The sequence below is a fragment of the Nansenia antarctica genome (genome assembly GCF_963989245.1).
Source record: "Nansenia antarctica genome assembly, chromosome: 4".
Classification (NCBI taxonomy): Eukaryota; Metazoa; Chordata; class Actinopteri; order Argentiniformes; family Microstomatidae; genus Nansenia; species Nansenia antarctica.
In genome coordinates this window covers 24098160-24125315 of record NC_137689.1, presented here as the reverse complement: position 1 = coordinate 24125315, position 27156 = coordinate 24098160, and the positions used below count along the sequence as shown (strand labels likewise).

The 27156-nt window shown below is 45.8% G+C and overlaps 2 protein-coding genes across 2 annotated transcripts in view; one reads left to right on the top strand and one right to left on the bottom strand.

The window, feature by feature from the left end:
• Positions 1-3825, top strand: part of gria4b (glutamate receptor, ionotropic, AMPA 4b) — a gene marked incomplete at both ends in the record, with an annotated part of 98112 nt that extends 94287 nt beyond the window's left edge. Inside the window, 2 exons of the mRNA XM_080528819.1 lie at positions 1717-1854; positions 3661-3825. Of these exons, the coding sequence (XP_080384945.1) occupies positions 1717-1854; positions 3661-3825 (303 nt within the window). The remainder of the gene's footprint in view (positions 1-1716; positions 1855-3660) is intronic.
• Positions 3826-11775: 7950 nt separating this feature from the next.
• On the bottom strand, positions 11776-26789 carry LOC308155503 (14-3-3 protein epsilon). Its single transcript, XM_080528831.1, has 6 exons — positions 26615-26789; positions 20305-20504; positions 19890-19996; positions 17183-17389; positions 15794-15930; positions 11776-13012 (listed from the first exon to the last, which is right to left on the bottom strand). The coding sequence occupies exons 1-6, from the start codon at positions 26676-26678 to the stop codon at positions 12960-12962; spliced, it is 768 nt and encodes a 255-aa protein (XP_080384957.1). The 5' UTR covers positions 26679-26789; the 3' UTR covers positions 11776-12959.
• Positions 26790-27156: the final 367 nt, after the last annotated feature.

The window sequence follows — 27156 nt, the reverse complement described above, 5'->3', positions numbered from 1 at the left end:
AGTAAGGTCAGTCTCCACAAGTCTGGGACCCCTCACTTTCTTACTGCACAACCATGATGACAGAGAGACAGGGCTGGCTGACTCACACACACAGAGAGAGAGAGGGGGGGGGAGAGAGAGAGACAGGAAGAGAGAGAGAGAGAGAGAGAGAGAGAGAGACAGAGACAGAGAGAGAGAGAGAGAGAGAGACAGGAAGAGGGAGAGAGAGAGACAGAGAGAGAGAGAGAGAGAGAGAGAGAGAGAGAGGGACGGAGAGAGAGAGACACACACACACAGGAGAAACTTAGGGCATAGCCTGAGGGATCCGTCACCATAAAGCATGCTCATTAAGGGTCAGTGTTAGCGGTTAGCATGGCAGCTAGTATGAGGTGATTAGATGTGTATTAGTCCCAGGATCACATTCCCATTATGGTTGTTGAGTCACCTGTTTTTCTCTGTGTTAGCACAGGAGAGAACCTCCCTCTCTCCCAGAACAGTGCATGCTCTCACACAACAGGTGGTGATGTTGCTCTAGATGACAGTACTCTCCTCTCCTCCACACTTGATCCACCCAAGTTTTTATTAGTCGTGCGCACTTGAGCATGTCAAGAGCTGCCACCTTCACATAAGAGCATGTTAAGCCTTTAGTAAAAAAAAACACACAAAAAAATATATAAAATAAAATACAAATGAAGTACTTGTAAGTGGAAAAAAACGTAAACAAAGGAAGTAGGAAGTTTGAATGAGCTCAAGTCCCGTCTCACACACAGATCAGATGCGTGAATAGACAGTCTTTTTGTGAAGCTGTTTAACTTGAATGCATTCCTTGTGGAAGCCCCCGATAGAAGCTGCCAGGTAACTAACCTCCCAAGGGGAAGATAAGCTGCTCTGAGAAAGGGGGAGAGAGACAGGGAGAGGGAGGGAGAGAGAGAGAGAGAGAGAGAGAGAGAGAGAGAGAGAGAGAGGGGGGGGGAGAGAGAGAGACAGAGAGAGAGAGAGACAGAGAGAGGGAGAGAGAGAGACAGAAAGAGAGAGAGACAGAAAGAGAGAGAGAGAGGGAGAGAGAGACAGAAAGAGAGAGAGAGAGAGAGAGAGAGACAGGAAGAGGGAGAGAGAGAGACAGAGAGAGGGAGGGAGAGAGGGAGGGAGAGAGCGAGAGCGAGCTGCATTCCTCAGCGTTCTGAGAGAGCACAATGTCTAATTACATACTGTAAGCACCGATAACAGGGGTTAGGGATCCCCCCCGAGAGTCGAGACAATAAGAGCCTGTTGAAAAGTGGGTGTGAGTCATTTATGCACTAGCTAATTGTTTTCTCCTTAATTGCTGTCAAAACACGATAGTGACAGATCAGATTTATTTTGTTGGCATGGTTACATGTAGCTGTGTAGCGGTAGCCACGGAGCTCAGTGCTAGAGCAGGTCTGAAGTGGAAAAATGTTTGTGTGACGTGTCATATTTGTGTGTGTGTGTGTGTGTGTGTGTGTGTGTGTGTGTGTGTGTTAGATGCATTAAAAGTCCATGTGTTTTTGAGTTGTAATGTGTTTAATTACTCGTTATGAATGAATACAGTAGGTGTGTGTGTGTGTGTGTGTGTGTGTGAGAGAGACAGAGAGAGAGTGTGAGTGTGTGCATGTGTACGAGTGTGTGTCTTCCTCACCACTGCCACGCCTCTGACTGTGTGTCTGCCCTGTGTCTCTGCTCTCCGCCCCCCCCCCCTCACCTCCTCCACCCCCCCAGGACAAGAGTTCCCAGGCCCTGAGCCTCAGCAACGTGGCGGGGGTCTTCTACATCCTGGTGGGGGGCCTGGGCCTGGCCATGCTGGTGGCGCTCATCGAGTTCTGCTACAAGTCCCGAAACGAGGCCAAGAGAATGAAGGTGGAGCCGTCTGACCTCCACCCCCACCACCACCACCCCCAACCCCCCCCCCACCACCACCACTACCACCACCACCACCCAACCCCCAGCCCCCGCCTCAGCCCCGACACCAGCCCCCACCCCAGCCGGCACAGCCCCGTCCCCGGCCCCGGCAGCCCCTCCCCCAGCACCCAGAACTTAGCCACTTTTAGCGAGGTGTTCAACGGGTTTGGAAGCGATGGGGAGGATAAGATGTAGTACGGTATAGGACCCCCCCCACCCCCCCCCCCCCTCGATAGGCCCCCCCGTCCCATCCCGTGTTACTGTAAGTGACCCTCTCCTACAGCGGAACTTAGCCCCGCCCCCCTGCTGAGTGACTGTGTGACCAGTGGCAACCACCGCTTCTCCTCTTGTCTCTCTTGTTCGTTGTTCCCTCGCTCCCCCTTTTCTCCTTCTCGCCTAGTTTTTGTGGTCATGTGACGTGCGCGCGCCTGTCCCCCCCGTATCACTTCCCTCCCTCCCAAGTTCCCTCCCTCCCATCCTCCATCTCCACCTCCACCACCACCTCCACCTCCACCACCACCTCCACCTCCTCCTCCACCTCCACCTCCACCTCCTCCTCCACCTCCACCTCCTCCACCACCACCTCCTCCTCCACCACCACCTCCACCTCCCCCACCACCTCCACCTCCACCTTCTCCATCTCCACCTCCACCACCACCTCCACCTCCCCCACCACCTCCACCTCCACTGTTTTTATCCTTAGCTTTGTTTTGGGCCACAGACAGACAGTGTCTTCTGCTGTTGAGGAGGAGGAGGAGGAGGAGGAGGGTGACGACACACACAGACAACCTGCGTCGTACATAGCCACGACAGAGCCACCGCAGTCCCTCTTCTGTCTCCAGCAGATCCAATACACACAAGCACACAGTCTTAACGAGAACGCAGCCCCCCCACCCCCCCTAAACACACATTCTGCCGTCAAATAGAAAGCAGTATACGAACACTAGACGTACATCGTGGAGATTTAAGGCGTCATGTAAGTGTAAACCAACCGGGCCCCCCTCCTTAAGAGGGTTATTGATCGGTGCTCTTAGCCGTAGGGATATTTCCCTCAGGTCCAGTGATATTAGAATTGCAGATGTCTTAGTGGAGTACGTACTAGTGTGTCTTTGACGTGGGTTATGCCTCCCCTGCCGGTGCTAGGGCCCATCTTTTCATTACCTTGACTGTTGCTTGGTCAGCTTCCCCTGTCGTCTCGTCCCGCATAAATCATCCGATATGCAATAACAGTGTTAGTCATCTTCTTAAATGTGCTCCCAAAACTGCAGCGGAACTATATTGAATGGCTGTGACAGGCGTAATGTGATTTGATGGTGTGTGTTGGTGTGCTGGACCGGTTTTTCAAAACAAACATTACCCCCATCCTCTGTCATGCTTTTCCGATCTTTTATCTGCATTTTTTGACAGTTTGTCAAGATGAACTCATGTTAATTCCTTTCTCCTTATTCTCCTTACTATACTCTCCTTTCTCTCTCTCTCTCTCTTTCTGTCCCCCTTTGTCTCTCTCTTTCTCTCTCACTGTTTCTCTCCCTCTCCCACACCCCCCCCTCTCTCTCTCTCTGTCCCCCTCTGTCTCTTTCTCTCTCTCTCCCTCTTTGTCTCTCTCTCTCACTGTTTCTCTCCCTCTCCCACACCCCCCCCCCCCCTCTCTCTCTCTGTCCCCCTCTGTCTCTTTCTCTCTCTCTCCCTCTTTGTCTCTCTCTCTCACTGTCTCTCTCCCTCTCCCTCTCTCTCTCTCTCTCTCTCTCTCTCTGTTGTCCTCAGTTGACGTTTACGGAGGCCATGAGAGCGAAGGCTCGTCTGTCCATCACAGGGAGTGTGGGGGAGAACGGGCGCGTGCTGACCCCCGACTGCCCCAAGGCCGTGCACTCTGGCCCCTCACTCCGCCAGAGCTCCGGCCTGGCTCTGGTCTCCTCGGAGCTCCCGTGAAAACCAAAAACCTCACAAGTGCCTTAAAACTAAAAACCCACAAAACCACAATGACCACAAAGACCACAGGACTAACACACCCCAAAAACCAGACACCACGAGTGGCGAAGGGAGGGACTAATTATAGAAGAGGACGTTTCTTAGATGATAGCTGAGATGATAGACGAGAGACGTGAAGACTTTATTGTGACTTGGTGGATGTTTTTGGAGAATCAGAGAATCTGTGGAAAAGTACAATCTGGATGTTCACTGCGTGACCCCACGGGAGGGGATTTGAATCAAGGTGACGTTTTTTCGGTGCAGATTGTGCCTGAGACGCCCACTGTGGAGACCCTGTGCCAATTACCACACCTCCCGCACCAGTGAAGGAGGAGGAGGAGGAGGAAGAGGAGGAAGGAGGAGACTCAAGCAAAGGGAAAAAGAAAAACTAAACGAAGACCAGAAAACTGTAAACTTGAAACGTAAAAACTGTGTATTTTGGGGTTGCAGTGAATTGGCAAACTGAATCACAATCAAGATTGTTTTCAAAATGGACAATATTTGTTACCAGACAAGAGCAGCGTTCAAAAGACACATTAGACAACGATCTCACTGAATATCAATAACTGACATTGGGGCAATGTCCCCTGGTGTTACCAGGGAGATGGAAAAAATATTAAATAATAATAACAACAATAACTCTATTGATAATGAATATATGATTAATAAACTGTGAAGATTAGTAAATATGTATATTCTGTGAAGACAAAACTAAAGAAAAAATATTGCTGTACATAGAGGAGACTGTATAACATGCTTGCTTTTTAAACAGATGTAAATAGCAGATTCAGTAGTGGACAGAAGACAGTTCTCTTTTGTAACCATCTTTAAAGAAATAATTCATTGCAATAATGGAGAAGATGACGTCAGTTGATAAGGGAGATAAATCTTAAGACCGCTTTTAATTTGTTATTCATTCAGTGTGAACATTCATGCCCAAAACGGGAATGGTAACAACTGCCCATTCTGATACCTTAAATAAATTACATAAATGTTAATATATTCAGCAATGAATGTTAACTAGTGCCGCCGCCCCCACCGCCGCCCCCACCGCCCCCCCCCCCTTCCCCACACCCCCTCACTGTGCAGTTGTAGACCAGAAAGTGGCTCATATATTCAATGTTATGACTCACGTTTCTGCATTCAAAATCAAACTATATTTTTTCTGTTGTTTGATCTATTTTTTGTACCAAACCTATAAAAAAAGCAGACCAGTCTTTTCAATGTCTTATCTGGGTAGATATTTTAGATGATTCTGTGTGTGGAGACAAACGATTATAACACGATAAAATGAAATGTGAAAATGAGAATTGCCATTTTTTTCTCATTGCTATATTTATTTTAAAAAAGTCCAAGCTATTTCCTATTCTATTTAAAATCATGATGATGTTTGTATTGTTGAGCCATGGTCAAAGCTTTGGCCTTCTCGTCGAGCACTGTGGACCCTCAGCCAGGCCTGACGCAGGGCAGGCTGGACACTGTAGCAGCATATATACGTTAGAATTATAAGGTTCTATCTCCATTTTTGTCAAAATTTAGTTTTCTGATCCATTAGGTGTTTATTAATGCCTGTGTTGTGTTATTTTTAAAATGTTGAAATTTTTTAGTTAGTAATTAATAAAATACAAAGGTTTCATCTCACAAAACATAATGGAATGTAAAAACTTTGACGCTCAATATCTCTGAACTACCCTAAACGGAGATAGAACCTTATCATTCTAAGCTCACGATAGGGCCCCTCATTGGTGATGGAAGGACAATGTCTCGGCCTTCGGACGTATCATCTTTTCTCTCTTTAGTTGCAATTTTGACAAAACCTGCTTCTGCTATTGTTGTTGTTGTTGGACTCAAATGTGCAATGTTTTCAATGTTTTCAATTTACTGCCTTGCCCCACGCCCACCCCCCACTCCAACACACACATACACACACACACACACACACCACCACACCCCCCGCACACACACAGCAGACCAGAGGGACCTCGTTGCTTTGACCAGATAAACCAGCTGAAGTGTTTCAGGCCGTGCGTCCTGCCATGCGTCCTGCCATACGTCTGTACAAGCTCAAATTACGGTGTCCTGTTTTGATTTTAATTGTACATCTTTATTTTGATCTTTTTCAGTAAAAAAGGAATTCCAAATGGTTTGTCACTGTGTGTTCATTATGGGCGGGGTCTGTGTGTTCATTATGGGCGGGGTCAGAGGGCGGAGTCTGTGTTCATTATGGGTGGGGTCAGAGGGCGGGGTCTGTGTTCATTATGGGCGGGTCAGAGGGCGGGGTCTGTGTTCATTATGGGCGGGGTCAGAGGGCTGGGTCTGTGTGTTCATTATGGGCGGGGTCAGAGGGCGGAGTCTGTGTGTTCATTATGGGCGGGTCAGAGGGCGGAGTCTGTGTGTTCATTATGGGTGGGGTCAGAGGGCTGGTTCTGTGTGTTCATTATGGGCGGGGTCAGAGGGTGGAGTCTGTGTGTTCATTATGGGCGGGGTCAGAGGGCGGAGTCTGTGTGTTCATTATGGGCGGGGTCAGAGGGCGGAGTCTGTCTTCATTATGGGCGGGTCAGAGGGCGGAGTCTGTGTGTTCATTATGGGCGGGGTCAGAGGGCGGGGTCTGTGTTCATTATGGGTGGGGTCAGAGGGCGGAGTCTGTGTTCATTATGGGCGGGGTCAGAGGGCGGAGTCTGTGTTCATTATGGGCGGGGTGTGTTCATTGGACTGACACAGTCCAGTTAAGTTGAACGTTGAGTGTAGGGGAGGCTGTTTGATAACATTCCTCATTCTGGTCCATGCATTACAATGAGTCTGTCTTCCCATTTCTACCTCCACCAGCCTCCACTGCTCCAATGTAACTGTCAGAATGACCCTAATGAATGGTCGCTCTCCACTGCCACTCCCTTGTGTTAAAATATTGTCCAGTGTCATGGAATGGAAATGAGTGATACAGTAAAAAACGAAATGTAAAAAAATGTATTAGGCATCTTATGTAAGACATCATTTAGAGAATGTATTTGAATATGGGAATGGAGAGATTTTCTGGTCTTCTTTCTAATTGGTCTTTGGTTTTTCGAAATAGTTTAGAACAATATAAAATGTTGTGTGTGTGAGTGTGTGTGTGTTTTATAGTTGATAACATCTGTTCTCAATGTATAGTCACAATGTGAACACACTGTAGACTTCTTGGTAGTTCTTAAGCTAAGTTTTATCCCAAAAGGGGCAAGCTTAAAGAGATGAGTATGTTATAGTAATCTTATATCTAAATATAGAATCAAAGAAAGGCAGCCTGCTTCGTTTCAAAATGCATAGGAAAAAGGTATTTAATGTACTTCTATAGAAGGAGAAAATGTACAGGTACGTCAGACAAGTCTGAACGGTCAAAGTTTCTCTCAAAGTCCAGATCATTCATTACATCTCAGTATATATGCACTTAGGTGCAGTCAGGTAACAAGTCCGCCCTCGGGTGAGGTCTAGGCCAATCATTTACAAGGGGTGTGGATTTGTACATTGAGGAAGATGATGGGGGATGAAGGTTAAGGGGAAATCGACCCCCACTTTCTCCTAGAGACACAAAGGTGAAAAAGGAACACAAAGGCCACAAACTGGTTTAGTCTGGTCCTAGAGTACTGGGTCTGGGGAAACACAAAGGTCCAAAACTGCTCTAGATGGCTTAGTCCATCTAGGTGCAGGTCAGGAGAAAAGAGAGCAATCAGGTCTTTGTAATCATTTAAATGTGTCTGTTGTCTAGCCAATGTCAAGCTTCAAGTAGAGAAACTGGTTTCATTGTCTACTAGGCTGAGGTCGTCAATGTTGGTTCTGCCCTTGTGAATTCAGTCAGGTGAAGGAATATTCTTATTAATATATAAAATGTCTTAGGCAATATTATTCCATCACAAGTATGTGTTGGGACATCAATCTGGAAGATCGGTATCGCAGTGATACTGTCATTTCTGAATGACTGAACTGTATTAAACCACAAAAGCCATCTCAAAAAGTCCATGTATAATGGTAATTGGTGGTATACGAAAAAAGTGACTCTTCAAAACCACTGGATCCATTATGGTTTGGAGTGGAGAGGGCAGACTTTTGAGAGCGTGCGAAGGAACAGAGAGATGGGCACCACCTTGTCCCGTGACTCACCCCACTAATACGACAGGGCTGTAGGAGGATGGTTGATGGGTCGATATTCAGAAATCAGCCAAAGTCTTGAATAAAAACCTTGCTGACAGTAGCCCGAAAACAGATAATCTGCTGGCATACTGTTATCTCCCTCTCTCTTTTTCTCTCTCTCTCTCATTCACACACACACACACACACACACACACCACCAGTACCTCCTGGATGCCTCACTGAGAGATATGAGCCTCTTCCTTCCCCCCCCCCCCCCCCCCCCCCCCCCACTGTGAGCAGACACAATAAATTAGCTCGGCCCTGTTATCAGCTGATGCAACATTGCACCAAAATGGCAGTGATGCCGCTGCAATAGCATCCAGTTTCCTAAAATATCTCTCCCCTGCCCCCCCCCCCTATCCCAATGTCATTGTGCAGGAGATTTGCTCCAGTGACAGTGCGCACCAGTAGCAGGCGACAGATGTGTGGTGTGATGTAGACCGATAGTGATGCCCTTCGTGACAGAGGGTCCCTCCCTGCCTGCCCCCGTACGCCCGCAGTGTGACAGCGGGTATGACAGCTCTGTTTGGCTGGTGGTGCCACACACACACACCCACACACACACACACACAGACACGGAGGCACACACACACTAGAGAAGGAGAAAGGTGGTGATGTTGATACGGTCGATAGCTCGGATCGATGGAACGAATGAACCTCAGGTGTAAAGTTTTGTGATTTATAAACCTTGACGTCGATGTGAAAATATATACGATTTACTTTGATTCGACACGTGGTCTATAAAAGTGACGTTTTGTTCATGTCTAAACATTGAACTGAATTAAAGGTACACAGATGTACACAGATGTAATGAATCAGAAAAGGGATTTGAGGTGATTTGAGGTCGACACCTCTCTTCTTCCCCTGCAGGCCACAGACATATTCTCCTCCCAAGTGTCGATACGAGGGTGAGGGACAGAGATAGAGGAGGACATTGTGATGCCCCCCCCCTCCCCCCTCTGGCAGTGTCCTGTCCCCACCATGACAGATATTTGACGCACATCATCATGGCAAAGCCTAATAAAACCCTGACCCACTTTGAGCAGAACCCCCCCCCCCCACCCCCAGTCCCTTACCAAAGAACACACACAACTCTACAGCCCATGACACACACATCCTGAAGCTGTGCTTAGTGTCATGGCTGTTACCAGCAGTGATCCGATCCTGCGTCATATGACTCTCTATCGACGTTGAGGCCCGCAAGGAAAACGACTCAGAGTGATTATGGGTCGGAGGAAACCGAGGATGACACCTGTCACGGGCCTGTCAGGACCCCCTCCCACGTGAGTTTCAGTTAAATATGAAGAACCCTCTGCAAACTCTCACGATACACTCCAAACTACAATATGATCAGGATTATTCAGTATGTTAAACGTCCTATTATTTCACATTACGGACCATTTAGATTGATATCATTGGTTGAACATTAGCATCCTCTTCTCTGGTCTGTACATATCCAACGCTGGCTGAGTGAGATAATGAGTGAAATAACCCTCTTCACAAATGCATCTTCAATGTAATTTAACAGAAAAATTAGAAGAAGAAAATTGACCCGAGGACACCAGAAATATCTTTCAAGAGACTAATTAATTTCACAGGTGAAGGGTTAGGGTTAGCAAGCCGCACAATCCAATTATAATAACGTGGCCTGTTACTAGATTGAGATGCCTTAAAGACATACCCAACTTATTCAGAGGAACTACCTAAGAAGAAACAATGGAACCTAAAGTCAGTTCATGGTCATGTTCACCTGCTGATCTCCACGTGAGATTTGAATGAACACAACAGCCACGTTCAGCAGTGCGATGACTGATTGAAGGGCTCTGCTCGGTTTTGAATTGAATAGACTTGAATATGGGTGAACTGTATGACTGCACTGCCTTCTAGTGGTTCTACAAGGCATGCACCTCTATCCAACCCCTGCCATCCCATGAAGTAATGAGACAGAGATGGACTTCTTCTTATTTTAGACTCTACACACGTTTGGAATCCACCAATGACTAGGAGGTTAAAGTAGAGATTCTAAACCGTTCTTAAATGGTATTTGTGTACATATTGGTTTCACCATTCAGAAACCGCAACTTCTTAGACATACAGGTAGTCCCTCTACGGGACAGTCTTAATGTCCTAATGAATGGACTCTGTGACAATGTGTTGAAGTTGAGGTGTCATATGACTAGGATGGAGGTGTGATTGGTTGAAGCTGAGGTGTCATGTGACTAGGATGGAGGTGTGATTGATTGAAGGGGAGGTGTCATGTGACTAGGATGGAGGTGTGATTGGTTGAAGCTGAGGTGTCATGTGACTAGGATGGAGGTCTGGTTGGTTGAAGGTGAGGTGTCATGTGACTAGGATGGAGGTGTGATTGGTTGAAGGTGAGGTGTCATGTGACTAGGATGGAGGTCTGGTTGGTTGAAGGTGAGGTGTCATGTGACTAGGATGGAGGTGTGATTGGTTGAAGGTGAGGTGTCATGTGACTAGGATGGAGGTCTGGTTGGCTGAAGGTGAGGTGTCATGTGACTAGGATGGAGGTCTGGTTGGTTGAAGGTGAGGTGTCATGTGACTAGGATGGAGGTCTTATTGGTCCCCTTGCAAAAAGTTCCATTAATTTATAATACTGTGGTTAGAAGTCAGGGTATAAACCGAATGTTAGCCAGATTCTCTCTTTTCTTTGCGTCTGAGGGTGTTGTTTCATAAGCACTGTAAACAGTCTCTCTCTCTCTCTCTAGTCAGTCAATTTATTTAGACACGCACCAAACTACACCGGTTTAGGGCGCCCTTGGCGCGGACTCTAAAACAGAGAGTAAACATGGAGGACGTCCAACTTTCATAACCGCACACATTTAAAGACAGACATTCATACTAGAACACATCAGGAACATCTCAGTAGCCTAGTTCACGACAGTAGAGTTTTAAGCAGAGTCTTGAAAGTCTCTAGATCGGGGGGCGGTCTTGATGTTCAATGGGAGGTCGTACCATTTGCCTTGTGATAATTGTATACGTTTAGAGTATTATTAAAGTCTCATTTGATTCATTGTATTTGACCAGTCTTGCACTAATTTAGCACAAACTCATATTTGCATTATTTTTATTACTGGGAGTCAGATTCATAATATTAAGTTATGCTTTGCTATTAAGAATATATATTCACATTTCCTTGCCATGTTATTAGCCTAGAGTTTTGCTGGTGTTCTGTAGAGGGTAGTCATTTGTTATTTCTGAGCTCACCAGTGATTTCTTCCCTTTTAATGATGTTCTAAACCTGTTGATTTTGGTAGTTTTAAGGTTTTGACTGTCAATATATCATTTATATCATAGATTTCAGCCTCATAGATTTCCGACATCTCTTTGGTTCTCATGTTGACACCAATAGCAGACTCCAAAGCCAAACTCAAAGCCTCAAATACTGGACATTGAGCTCTTTATGCCTGAACAAATGTGACGGAACACACCTGACTAACCAGAAACACCTGTCAAGCCAATTGTCCCATCACTTTAGAGTACCCTGAAATATGGGGTCTATGCATACAAAGTTGTAATTTCTGAAAGGAGAACCAATAGTAACACAAATACCATAAAATAAAAGCCGAAAAACCTCCACTGTAACCCTCTCAGTAATAGTTTGTTTTCAAATCCAAACACAAGTCAAAAAACTCAAACACTTTACACTGACTCAACAAAAACAACCGAACAGAACACAAGCAACAATAAATGACACGACAAATGCATTTTTAATTTAGGTTTGTTTTGTTTTTTTATTTGAAGTTTAATGTTAATTCCATGCTGTGTTTCAGTAAGAATACAGACGGCGCTTGTGGCTCCGGTCAGAATATCCAGTAGTACAAATCAGATTCAAGTTACACATACTGAACGGAAGAGAGAAAATAAGGGGGGGGAGTAGGACAGAGAGAGAAAGAAAGAGAGAGAAAGAAAATAGAGGAGGAACAACAATTTGGAACAGTGGCAGGGAGAAACAAGACCCCCCCCCCCGACCCCGGCAAAAAAAAAAGTTTTCTGACAATGCCAATCCTGCATTTCCTTCCAGTCTGAAAGGGAGATTAAGTGTCAAGCGCTCATTGGGTTTCTTTTTTCCTTCAACTGTTACAAGCCGTCTGCTTACGTCAGCAACAGGTAGAAGTCTACAGTCTCTCAGAACAGCGCGTGGTCCATGTGCAGACCTGAGTGATGATGGCAAAGAGAGTGATGCTTGGGGGGACATTCTGCTATCGCCATTGATAAAACAGAGTCTTGCAACGAGAGAGGGGGTAACCACAAATAAAGAGGGCACTTAGTTCCTTCTTAAAGCTTTTGTCCCCTTAAAAACATCAAATCACCACAATTCCGACCAGAGCTTAGACTACAAGGGTAAGCATGGAGACTTTACAGTACCCAAAACATTACAGCAATGTTTGTGTTAAAAATCATCTCTTCAATAACAAGGACATGACTACCATAGGCAAGCACACTTGGCAACTGATGATACAGCAAAATAATAATAATAATAATAATAAAAGAAAAAAGTTAAATGAATCCCAAAGAAACAAAATGGCATGAACCTCAAAGGGACAGACTTGCAACAGAAGTTTAAAAAAAAAAAGAAAAGAAAAAAGTAACACCATGGACAGCTTGATGCTTTTGCTTTAATTTTCCTGTTATGTTTAATGCAGAAGTGGATTTCAATGAAATGGGTAAAAAAAAAAAAGGGAGCCCTGAGGGGCTTTGAGCTAACAGAGAGACAGACAGACAGACAGAGAAAGAAAGGAAGAAAGAAAGAAACAAGAAACGGGAGGGGGGGGGGGGGGAGTGGGTGCCAGAGTAAAAGCCGAGCTCTCACTGACACCGTAGGAGCTGGGGCTAGCGGGGCGGACAGGGGGAAGGGGGGGGGGGGGGGGGGAGAGAGAGAGGAGGGGGTGTCTCTTATTGGCCGTGAAGTCTCACTGGGTCTCATCCTCCACATCTTGCAGTGCTTCTTTATTCTGTTCTTCACCTGAGGGGGAGAGCAAACAGACTCAGTTTCACCACGGGAACGTTTGTTCATTCTCAGCAGTAAGCACATGCCTTAGGTAGTTGGGGTTAATCATAAATGGTCTAAAGCCTGGTTACCGTGCCAGTGAGTTTTACAGGCCTGTGTGAGGCCTTTAGGGCGTTTTAGAGACAGGTGAGTGGGCCAAGGACTAGGGTTCTGTACCACGGGCTGGTTGGTCTGACAGCGTGGCCCAGTTGTTCAAAACTTTTATTTTTAACTCATTCTGATCCAGATTCTTTTTTGATATCAGAATCAGGATCAGATGGAGCTGGCTGATTTCCCCTATACGACAAAATCAGCCAGATAGATCTGATCCTGGATAAAAAAATAAGAATCTGGATCATTCTGAGTTTTGAACAACTGGGCCCAGGGCTTGGACCAGTCATGTTGCAAACAATCGGACAAATCAAAATCACAGCAATTCAAAACTCATCGGGGGAGATGATATAGTCAGTATGCAACTAAGTAAAAAGGTAAAGAGTTTTCTTGACAGCAACTTCAAAGCTTCAGTCAGATTTAGTATCAGATGCCTTTTGGACCCCTACAGCCGGTTGCTGAGGAAGGGTTCCATAGTGTTTGGTAAAGAATTAAAGGCAAGTAGGGATGTAACAATGCACTCAACTCACGATTCGATACCATTCACGATACTGGATTTGCTATACGATGTTCTCACGATTCGTTTTTAACAAAATGAGATTATATTTTCAAAAGGTATTGCTGCTGATATGTAGTTCCTCAAGCACAGCTGAAGACAGGTCATAAAAATGATCTATTTGCATGTTAAAATGCATTTTCCCCTTAGTTTACATTTTGATGATGACCCTGCATGCAGAATCACTTCTTCAACTGCGTTCCCAATGTCAATGTAGCTAGCTAGTTTAGCTGTACACTTACAATAACACACCAACGCACACTTCGACAACAGCATTGCAAGACGAGTGCAGTGAGCTACAGCAATAACAGTTTAACTTTAAAGCCCAACAACATGGATTTTCTACATGATTTTCACTCCAAGTTTAATCTGCATTCAAGTGTCATGAGCTCAAAACACCCAAAATGTTGCTCTGCGTGATTTAAATTGCACAACGCTATTAGCTACAAGTCATTCACAAAACGCATTCTAGGATAAGTTAGAACACGTTTTCACGTAGAGCGTTTGCTGTGGAGCCTCGGTGGAAGAAGGCTGCAACCCGCCTCACCTGACCCAGCAAGCAGCTGATGCGGGGTACACTCAACCACTTGGGTGGCCAAGTTTAACATGTGGACAAAACACTAATATGGTGATATTATGTGGTTCTAGGCCGGTCTCTCGCACTGCAACGTCCATATTCCTTGCATTGTCCAAAACAAATATTGCGATTATTTTTTCATCTCACCGATTTAAATAGTCACATTTTTGTATCAATAATTAACTGCATCGCGAGGCATCGTTACATCCCTAAAGGCAAGTGTAACAAAGGTTGAGAATCGGTGAAGATGGAAATAGACCGTTGTAAACAGGTGCTCGTTAGTGTCATACCTATCAGACACGAGAATGCCAGAGAGAGAATTAAACAACTCGCATGCAGTTAAGTTGGACTTGCACTGTGCTTGTGCAAGGATTACTGATGTTCTAGCCTCTCAGATTTGATGGGGTTGAATCTCAAAAGTCCTCCTCTATTACTGACATCCTCTCTCCTCACTTCCGTCTCAAAAAGCATAGGGAAACATGTAAGGGGAGGAACATTCGATCGTCTCCAATGCGTTTTTGATATGGAAACAATGAGTAAATAAGGAATAAAACAGACTACTGTTCTAGTGCAGGCGGTTGGTGGAGATGACATGCATTGTTAAGAGTGACACCAGACCCACAGCACTCAAGTCCCACTCATACTAAATGAGAGGGAACAATCTCAGGCTTTGACTTAAGAAACACAGACTCCCTTAATCACACTGCTCTGGCCGCAGCCCAAACATGTCGAGTAGACATGAAATGAATTTAGTCGGGGCATCTGGAGATCTGAGAGCTTAGGGCTCCGTGATCTCATCTGGCCTCATCTTAAAATGACAACCGCACTGTTATGGGTTAGTGTGGGTCGGCAAGTCCGTGAGTGAAGAGCCAGCGAGTGAAATACAGACAGGAGCAATGACTTACAAATTACAGTTCTATAGGAAATGGAGGGGGAGAGCGGAGGGGGTTGTCCTTAAGAATCTATACAGGAGGAAAATGGAGATACAAGAGAGATGGGAGATTAGAGCAGTGACCATGAGTACAGCGTGCTGAGAGATGGAGAGAAAGAAAGAAAGGGGGCAGCTGAGGTTAGAGCAGAAACAATGTTTTGAGGGGAGGAGAGAGGTTAGAGAAGGGGGGTGGGGATGGGGTCAACAAGTCACATCCTTCGCTAACAGCAGACCCGGAACACAGCGGTCGCTGCGCAACGATTGAGCTACGTGACGTGTACGGCTAGCCGAGAGGCAGGACAGAGAAGCTCCTGATGAAACGGACTGGGAATGCTCTGCACCAAAGGAGACGGTGAAACCCGAGGAAAACTATAAAGTGAACTCAACTCAGAAAACCTCCAGAGACGGTTCTTGGTTGGGTTGGCTTCAGAAGGGGTCAGAGTTCATTCGGAGCATTCACATGAGCATGAACATTTAGGGCAAACAGCTCCCGAGTTCACAAAACTGGCTGAAAGGGACCACATCTGAGAACACCCTAACAAAGGGTATTTCTTGCACGGGAGGAAACTTGGGGACTCTCACCGTCTCCCTGCATGTCTGAAGTCCATAGTGTCAGGTTGTCACGTAGCAACTGCATGATGAGCGTGGAGTCCTTGTAGCTCTCCTCGCTCAGTGTGTCCAGCTCTGCGATGGCATCGTCAAACGCCGCCTTTGCCAACCTGGAGGGCAGAGGTGGAAGGTTAAACAGACGTGCTTGCATGGTGTATCTAACTCACACAGAAGTGTACCTAACATCCTAGTCCACACTATAGGGCTGCCACGATTAGTCTCCTAGTCCCGACGACGTCGATTACCAAAATCGTCGCCAATATATTTGGTAATCGACGTCATCGCATGTTTTTTTGGAGCTGAAATAAGCGATAAGCATTCGTTTTTCTTCCCTGAAGCTGCCACTGGCTAGCGTCTCCCAGTGTCTTTGATGTACATGCGCAGTGTCGGCCATCCGGGGCAAACATGACATCCCCGGAAAAACGAACGGAGAAACTTGCTATTGGCTAACGATATTGTTACGTTAAAAGCCTTCTTACATTATTTTACGTTATGTGCTGTAACGTTGTCATCAAAGCGATACTTATCAAATAGCAAAAAAATGTGTCTTAACGTTACAGTGCTAAGAAGGCGCGTTCTTCTACTATGGATAGTTATCTTGTCAAGATGCCAACGTGCACACCCCAGCAAGCCACCGTCCTGACCGGATCAATCCTTAACATGCTGGTTAAGGATATGAGAGTCAGCAGTTTGCACTCTACTACATTTTCAAAATGTGTTTGATGCCTGAGAAGATGCACTATACCCTTTGTTTTGCACTATTACATTACATGCAAGTGATGCCAGAAATAAATATGCTGCTGCAAGCTGCAAAGTTCATTAAAAGATCTATTTTTTAGTGAACAATCATTTTAATTGTCTTTATTTTTAGTTAGCACATGCCTACAACAACAACTAATAACTTCAAGCTAAATTTAGAAGCTGATTTGGAAGATGATAGCTAAATAAGAGCGATTGAGTAATTGTGCGATAAGCTGTAATTTATGATCTGATTAGTCAACTAATCGTTAAAATAATCGGTGACTAATCGACTATGAAAATAATCGTTTGTGGCAGCCCTACCACACTAACATGTCCAGGTGTGGCTTTGTGAAGATACTGCTTTGCAACAATGGCACATGCACGCACGAACGCACACACGCACACAGAGAGATGAGCACCAAAATCACTCACTCCTTTAAGATATTGCTGACAAACAATATTACATCTAGCACTGCTGAACAATAACGAATATGCCATACATCAAACAGCACATTGCGATGGGCTTGTAAACTACATACTTAGAATCACATTATATTTGCAAAACTGGACATTGAAAGTACATGGAGGGAGAAGGAGAGAGAGCGTGAGACGGTGACCTACCTGCATGCACGGTCTGGGGAATTGAGGATTTCATAATAAAATACAGAGAAGTTGAGCGCCAGTCCCAGGCGTATGGGGTGTGTCGGGGGGAGCTCGATCATGGCAATGTCGCTTGCGGCTTTATAGGCTACCAAACTGTTCTCCGCCGCCTCCTTCCTGTCGTTGCCCGTGGCGAACTCGGCCAGGTACCTGTGGTAGTCTCCCTTCCTGAGGAAGCCAGGGACACACTCATCAACTCATTCTCCATTCCAAGACTGTAGATTTGGCATCTTTGAATAGGACTCACAAGACTGAACTAAATACAGGGTTCCTGCAGGTTTCAACAAGTTAAATTCAGACCACTTTTAATAGAATTTAATACCCATTTCACGGCTATACTGACAAAAAACTATGAAGGGAAATTGCTATGAAAGAAGAAATAAGTCCCAGAATTACTTACAAATACATTTATTCACGTTCAACATAAGAACAATGACTGAACATAACAATACACAGAACTGTGTGTGTGTGTGTCCAGCTGGAGAAGCCACATCTGAAAGCGTAGTGTAATGTGTGGAGTTCACAGCTCCCTGAGCACCTCCATACTGTTCCGCATCATCTTGCTGGAGTTTTCCAGTTCACATTGGGCACATTCATGGAGATGGACAGCAGGCTCCTCAGTTCTAGTTGGTCCACACACTCCTGACAAAAAAAACTACATTAAAAACAGAATAGATCAGATTTTGCAGCAATGAAAATTAAACAAGACTAAGCAGGCATAGTTCAGCAGACTAGATCTGAGCCTTGGTACACCTCATGTAAAAATAAAAATGAACCAATAATAATTATAATGCCTGCCTGACTACTATGGGATCTAGAGCCTTTAGTCATTCTGCACCCCACCTCTGGAACTCTCTGCCACCTAACATACGTAATATTGACACTCTCTTCAGTCTTAAAACACACCTTTTCACAATGGCATATTTGATTTGACCTGCTGTATTTTACTTTGCTGTTTTTATCCGACTTTGCTTTTTTTGATTGTATAATATTTTGATATGTGGTTTTAACTAGGCTGTAAGGTGTCCTTGATTGCCATGAAAGGCACCCATAAATAAAATGTATTATTATTATTATACTTGATAAGAAATGGAACTGAATCAAGAAATGTATAGAGTAGGCTAACTTACATTGTCATTGTTCTATATGCAACTGTTATATGCTGAACAGAACAGATCACCCAGCTTTGCTAATGAAAAGAATCAACGAATATGAGTCTAATACCAATACATGCTAAATAAATATACATTTAATTATCAAGAATGTATTACTTACTTTGACATGTTCGAGCAAGTCCCCGGTTGTTGCATGTCCCATAAACTGGGCCCCCAGTTACCTCGATTGAATTTGCCCCTCCTCCAAGAAAAGTATGTGGAGGTCCAGCTGCTTGGTTTTGGTCGTCTGGTTAAACTTTTCATTGAACATCAGAACGAACAGACCGTTGTTTACTTTAGAGACGAGGGCCCTTTCTCAATATGCGTACTTGTGTTCTTGTGGACTTAAAGGTCGTGAAAGGGAGAAAATACTTAAACGTCATAGTTGTTGTTGTTTAGCTATAGGATTTAGCGTCCACAGCACCTCTGCTTTTAGAGTAGACCAAACGTCGTCCGGAGGCCAATTATCCCCGGGTGTTGCAGGAGCTGCTGCAGCAGACTGGGGCGCACTGGCTAATGCTACATTGGACACAATTGATGCTCCGGAAGCAGGGGTGAACATGGAAGAGATGGCAGGCGTTTTTGTTGGTTTTTCACTTGGGTGATTCTCTGACTGGCCATGCGATTCTAAAGCCGTTACCCCCAATGTTCCTAGTTTAACTGTTTTCTTGAATAAGGTGCAGGGGGCTTCAAAAGCGTTCTGGTCCACTGGTTTCAACCAAGCACTAAACGTGTTCTTCACCAACCACGTAGTGTTAAAACACACTTCCCCATAAAGTTGCCAAAGTAACGATTTTAAGACGTATGATCGAGACACGCTAGCATAATTTCTTTGACCTCAGGCTCTGACTGACACTAGCTCAAGCTTGGGTGCTAGGCGCGGTTGCTAGCTGGGTGTTCCCCGATACGTTCTCACCAGCGACTGCAAAGTTAGTGAGTATTGATTCCATGTTGATTTATTTCCATACTAATTGTTGGGGGGGCAGGGCTGATAGGTTATTACCATACTGCCTACTTTGCAGCCCGGACATTTTCCCCAAACACATTTAAACGCGATACAGAGAAGTTATCGCAACATAGAAGTAACTTCCAAATACAATACATATTTAAGACCTAGCGAAATCCTACTCAAGAACCTTTTAAGGCTTAAAATTCTAATTATTAAACTTAGGATGTTTTAAGACTTTTTAAGACCCTGCGAGAACCCTGTAAATATTGATGCATTGAGAATTGAGAAAACCCTGCATAATTCAATGAACATCACTGAACGAGATCACTTCATAATCTTGAAGACTTGAAAAATCCTTTGACAAGTACCAGAGAGAATTGTGTTTTGTTTTCTTCATGTTTCCAGTTTTCTGCTGATGGCAAGAGAGTAAGGGTGGTGCATGAGTGACAGCCACGACACTGCACCAAGAACACATGGCAGCATCTACTCATGTTACTGGCGCAGTCAGGACTGCATATCTGCTGAGGCATGCTAAATAGTTATAAAGTCACTTCTGCAAACCTACATTTTGTAGTAGAAAACTTTAGATTCTCCCGTGTTGGCAGCTGGAATGAGGTGTTTGTCCAGTACATCCAGAATGTCGTTACAGATTGATTTCAGCTCGGTCTCAACCTGCAGACAAAACACACTCCAATGTCGTCAACAGACTAAAGCAATTAGACAAAACACATTTGAGCAGCCTCAGTTGCATGCATCATGACTTTTGAACGACCTTGTAATAAAATAAACAAACATTCCTCAAGAGGTGGTCTGGGGTGGTCCAGTGGTCTAGCACCATGGCCCACGGGTTATCCCTATGGCCCAAGAGTAGCTAATAGTCCCCTCCAGTGGATCCCTCCTCCCTCCATACAGTATGTAGACCCACACCACCACCACATAGGCTGTTCTAGCAGTGTTGTGACTGCATGGCTCTGGCCCACCGTTTGCCGGTATTCCCGGATCATCTTTATTTTGTCTTCTCCGCCCTTGTTCTCCTCCTTCTGTTCGAGGCTGCTTATTATCCTCCAGGACGCTCTTCTGGCTCCGATCACGTTCTTGTACGCCACCGACAGCAGGTTCCGCTCCTCCACGGTCAGCTCCACGTCCATGCCCGCCACATTCTTCATGGACTCCACCATTTCTGGAAGACGGCGAGAGGAAGAGGGGAGGGAGGGAGTGAACCACACATTCCTCTCAGATGAAAAAGGCTGTTAGGGGTGCTTAGTTGCGTAGCATACTTAATGCGCATACCACCATAACCGCAAGGTTCCTGATTCAATTCCGACCCCAGACATATCTTGCACATGCACATCATCCCTCCTCTCTGTCAACCTCTACTGTCTCTATCCGAATAAAATGCAGAAATGCCATAAAAACATATTTTAAAAAGGAAAATACAAAAAGGCTGTTATGCGCTCTGGTTGGCTCAACAGGGCTGCCATCACAAATGTGTTCACAGGAGTTTGCATCGCATGTCACATCGCAACACAACACCTGCAATTGACTTCATTAAATCGCCAAACTGATATTGAATGAATGATATGATATTATATGAATGAATATTGTCACGTCTTGACCATGACAAGGATTTGTTGGTGGTAAGGTACAGCGTCACAGCGTGTCGGTGTGAGTCAGGATCACCTTTGTGAGACGAACTGGGGCAAAAGTGGGTCAAACTAAGCTTTTGAACAGAGGCACAAACTGTCTCATGATGTGTGAGTGAACGAGTCAAATTGAAGAGTGAACTCATTGCGAGTGGGTCACTGGATGAGGTAATCAGCCTTAATGAGGACACTATTTGCCTCACGGACCGAGTAATTAATCAGTTTAGTCTACAAACACGCAAAAATACCCGTCCATTGTGCTTGATCTACAAATCAATTTGGCCATTTTACAAATCAAAGATTATGAAAGACATTACCAAACTAAGACACACCGTCTAGAGACTAGTTATCTTGTAGTAGCTACTAGTAAAAGGCTTCTGTGTGGACATTTGGGTCGCCAAGATTAACCTAAGCCCCCAGACCTCCAGAGTGAACAACATCGGCTAACAAGACAGAGCAGCACTACAGCTTCCCCGCCAGTTATTTCTAACCTCAGGCAACTTTGACCTTTAACACTGAGCCTGTAACTAGGCAACCCAAAGGTCAGGTTCTGTAATGCTGGTGTGTGGGGGTAGCGATGACAGGCAGTTCTTTAGTCCCAGAAGAGTCAAATGGAAGAGATCAAGTTAATCAATCATTTGTTGCAACAACAAAAAAAGGGGGGGGACGCATCTGATGTAGGGGTCTCAATCCAAGAGGAGTTCACCAGCAGGTTCATACACCGTAGAGGTCTGGAGTTCACCAGCAGGTTCATACACCGTAGAGGTCTGGAGTTCACCAGCAGGTTCATACACGGTACAGGTCTGGACTCAGATTAGGGCCGGGCTCGGGCCAATTTTATTTGGCATAGATTGGGGCTGTGCCGGGCTATTTGACGCAGACACATGTAAGTGAGAGTGTCAGCGGGCGTGAAAATAGGCTTCGGGTCCGGGGTAAATGCTTAGCTGGTCGGGTAGGGCCGGACCTGAATGCCACGGGCTCGGGCCAAGATTTCAGGCCCGCACAGACCTCTAATACACGGTGACTTTCAGGTGTAATCACTGGTCTCTGTAGAACTATGGGCCTAGTCTTTGGGAACTGGTTTCATCCGCTTTTAGAAATGTAAAGAGATTAGACGCACACCTTGAAAGGTTTGTGTCATCACCAGCTTTCTCTTAATGGAGTGTCTGGGGAGCTGCCAGAGTATACAGGACTGGACGCAGACCTGCATTACAAGTGGACACGGCAGTGGGAGTAACTCTCTGATGCAGAGCCATCACAGTGAAGGGGGCTTCCTGACAAGGTCCCAAAATCCATGTAGTCAATGTAGTCAGTCAATGTACAGAGTTGTCTGCGTCAAAATAAATCAAGAATTAAATAATAAGCCATTTGATAAAAACCACTTCAAGCGCTTATCTGTAATAGGATGTAGGTCTGCACCTAATCAATACACATGGCTGTAATCACAAATGAGCAACGTCAGGGGGGAAATATTTCATGTTAAATGACACATAGAAAATCTAATTAAGGAAAAGGAAGGAGGCAATATAGGTGTTTTACAGTAGTCGTTACACTAAGTGGTGTTACCGACGGCAAATAATTTCCCATAATGACACCAGTATTTTCATACAAGCTGCGCTAGATTATAGAGTAGCTAGCTACAGCAGCACAATTAGACATCAGACAAACACAGGACCTTTGCCCTGTGAGTGACCTGTGCATAAAGACACATCTGAGCAGTGAGCAGGCTCCGCTATGCCGTATACAGGCAGCGGCACAGTGTGTAGCCATAGATAGAGCCTCTGTAGAGACAGGGTGTACCTACAGCAGCCAATGGCAGAACTCCATAACGCATGCTGCAGAAACTCGATGCTCAACTGTCACAACCCAGGAAGAGCGCTCTCTCTCTCTCTCTCTCTCTCTGCAGCAGAGGACTGAACTCATCTTGTCAACTAAAGACCCCCCCCCCGCCCATTTACAACTTTGCATTAAAAAATGCGTCTGGTATCCAGATACTGTCCGCATCCGGATTTGTGTCCACATGAATGGGGGGAAAAAGACACAGTGATCGGATCACGGGCCGATCTGTGAGACCCGGGGGGGGGGGGGGGGGGGGGGGGGGGTTGAACGCAACCCAGACAGAGATTGTTAACCACATTCTGTTCTGCTTTGTTTGCATTAGACACGTGACCGCAACCCATTATAGAAGGGACAAAATCCTATCACAACGCAGACACGGACGTCGGATAAATTGCAGTTTAACGCAAGGTGTAAATGCAAGCTGGCCAAACCCGATTGTTATCAGATCACGTGTGATCTGATCACAGGACGCATGTTAACGCCAGGGGTAAACAGGGTCGCAGACACGCAATGTCTTCTCTAACTCAATATTGAAATAAAACTCAAAAGCAGGGAGAAAATACGTACAAATTATTGACTGTGAGAGGGGGGGGGGGGATTAAAAGGAATATTTATCCAGTTTACCTGCTGGCCTTTCCTACATGTCAAAGCACACGGAGCTAACTAAAGAAAGAACCCTGACAAGTACTTAACAAACCATGAAACACCATAATATCCTGTTAACCACAACCTCTAAACCCATCAAGCAAGTGAAGAGATGTGATCTGGTCCCAGAGGCCAAATATCACAACAGGCGTGACAGTGGTAGGTTGGGGGCAAGGGGGAAGGGGGGTATCACCATTACGACATGACATTGGAATGTGTTCAGGTCTGATGAGTGGCCACAGACAAGCCCTCCCACTGTGGCAGAGGGCATTGTAGAAGTGCACTCCCTCAAAGTGAAGGAGGAGGAGGAGAGGAAGGTAAGAGAGGACACGCTGTAAAGACCCCACGGCAGGCAGTCCCCACGCACACGGGAACTGGACCAGTTTGCGCTGAAAGAGAGCGGTTATGTAAGAGCGCCACACTGGTGCTGCTTCGTCTGCTGTCCCTCAGCCCTCATGTCAGGGGCTGCAGAGACGCATACCTCCCCCCCTCTCCCTCCCGCCTGGCCCGACCCCAGCTGCACTCTCCGCTTTGCGCATTCCTCTCTGCCAAAGGGGATCCAGGAGGAGGGGGGGAGCGTCCTGTTCTACAGCCGACCTATAGGGAGGATCAACCTGGCTCTGGACGGCCCCTCAGGGGGATAGTCCCCTTTCAGGAGGCCTCACAGGGGGGGTGCTGCCTCTCTGAACAGTGGCTGGAGCTGGTGGGGACAGTATCCCATTACAGGCCGGGCCAAGAGAGACCACAGAGGAGAGCGACTGGCCAGTGTTCTGCTTGCTGCTTCTTCACAAGGGCCTCTCTAAACACAAGCTTTAAAAAGCACTAGTAGGCAATACTGCTATGCATGTTCGCATTTATTTATCTATTTTGCTTGGGCATGCCTCCAAATACTAGTATTATATATAATACTACTGTCATATTGAAGAGAGAAATGTGTAAACTAAATAGGAGTAGGCTAAGCAAACAAGCCATTAAACATTTGCTATTCAGCCTTCCTGATCACAAACAACTTCACCAAGGCCTCAAGTACACCAGGTCCAATTCATTAACTGGGTCATCTGGTAGTAGCTCGGAGGAGAACCAAGAGTGAGGTTTATCTTTAAACAATATTAGTTTCATGCAAAACCAGTCATTGCATTGTTCAAACACACAAGAATGTTCACTTGACAAAGACAGTGGGAACGACAAGGCTTACAGGCAGTCCTACAGAATTCTGCCACATAGCCTTGTTTAAAACTCAACAGGCTACAACAGAAAAGTTTGAGAGCTTAATCACTCTGACTCCTGTATGGGACACTACTGACCGGCATCAATGTCAAAGGGAGGGAGCTCAACTCTGCACTTGACACCCATTGAAGTAGGTGTCACAGTCAGAAAAGTTAACCATGACGATCCACATGTAGTTATTCCAACCCTATCCAAAGAGTGCTTGGATTCAGGCTACAACAACATGCAAAAAACTATCTTAGCAGTCATGTCTGATATCAAGCTATTTCAGGTTGAAATATTCACCTGCATCCACAGAGGGCATATCATACCGTTTCAGATAACACCTCTACCCTAATATATGGCATAAGCATAACTTGTAGGAGCATATACCTACTGCACTCTCATTGGGTCTATTATTGTGAGAACAAATGATGAGTGGACTCAATACTTAATCATTTCGGTGAATCCGTGACCATGTGATTTTCATAGCAGACACAGCACCTATCTGCTTACATGTTCATATCCATGTTAACTGTGGGCCACAACATTTGAAGTAGCTAATGGTTAACTGTGGGTGTAAATAAAGTCAAACAAAGGAGAGTGTAGTAGGCCAAAACCGAAACAAATGTGAGATGACATCGTCTGCAGCAGCTAGTACTGGCCGATTTGACAAGCCAGCCCACTTTTTTAATGAATGAACTAGACTTGGAAACGGGGAGGGGTCAGCTTGGTATCGCTGTGCCCGTGTTTGCACCCATGCAATCCTAGCAACAACACTCACGATCTAGCCTAGCCAACGCCTTATTAAAGGACACGGCCAACTTCCAATATGTCAGTGGGGCTTTCGCCGTTATATGGGGAAAAACCTACTCGTTGACTCTGGCTTCTCTCTCATTGGGGACTAGCTGGGGACTAGATCGTTAATTGAAGGATGAGAAGACGAAGCTGCTAATATAGTCTGGCTAGCTGAAACATGTTGCGTTAGACTTGGGGCGATCCCAGAGCTAGCCGTCCCTACCACACCCACTCACTCACTCGTGGCCAACGTATTGCTCCAGTAAACCAGTCAGCTGTATAGTGTTAGTCTTGACCAGCGATCATTTGGCTAACTCGCGTTCATTAAATCAACGCTATTACGATTACTATGAGTGCCTCTCTTTAATGACATGTCGGAATAAGATTACAACTCGTAGCCAGCGTCGATAGCTAACCAGCAACGCGACCATGTGCTGGTCCGGATTGAAACCCAACCCACAACGCTGCGCTGTCGCCGCAAATCAGGGCTGTGACAGCCGCCTTTCACGGTCCAACACAGGCAGGGTGGGTGGCTGGCTAAACATGAAAATGTGCTTAGCTTCAGAATGGTGGCTAGTCGTTCACTGTCTAGTGTGCTGTCTGTCAAACTAGTTGAACAAAATAGGTTAGCCATTTAGCTGGTTGTTAGGGTGGGTGGGTGGGCGAATATGTAACCCCCACTATTACTGATTTATTTCAATTTATAAAAACAAGTGTTAGACGCCATTTTACCACATTTTAGCTTTTGGCTAGCTAGCTATCATTCAGAATTATTATTTCCATTGAGATCCTTCCAACAAGGTCGCAACTTGTGCACCCCCAGCAGAGAGGAGCTAGCTAGCTTAGCTATCGACGTAGCGCTGCCAGAGCCACACACCCAGCCTAGGCTCTGGTCGATCTGGCGATTTACGTGCTAGCTTGGGTCACTAGCTTAACACAATACTCCGTCAGGAACCCACTCGTCTAGCTAACGTTAGCTGTTGGAAACCCTCTTCTCCGCCATTTTGTCTCTACTACGATATCTCACGAAACGAATCCATCTTCAAACCACCTCAGCCGCTCCTCAGAGCCCCCCGCTAGAGGGAGGGAGAGAGGGGAGACATGCGAATAAGAGGCATAGCAACTCCGCAATGACCGTATCTCTCTCACACAGCCTTACCATCGTATCTCTCGGCTTGCTCGGCGAGCTTGGCCTGATATACTAAGTGCTCTCTGTCTGCCATGGTGTTCGGCTCGGGCTGTCGACGGTGTGCGGGCGGAGGGAGAGAGGCTCAAACGTGGGTCGGTCTGTCTCGGTCGGCGGGTCCTGGTGGAGCAGCGGCAGCTCAGCGTCTCACTCCTCAAGCTACCGGTAGCACTGGTGTAAAGATGGCGTCGGAACTCCATCCGGGAGAGCGACGCGATCCACGCCATAAACACCACACCCCCCACCTTTCTCCACTGCTTTTTTTTCCACTGAAGCCAACCACCAACATTGGCTTTATGATGTTTTTTTTGGTATGTGATGTATTACCCCAGAAACACTGAAATACTCCACAGGTCTTCCCCACCGAAAAAGGAACACAGACTATAGGCTAAAAGTCAAACACTATTGGGTTGAATGTTCAGAGTCCAGCAAAGATCAACAGGCCTCTCCATCCTCTTTTGACATTGTGCATCTCTAGTCACATTTTAGTAGTCATTTGATATCACCAGTATACC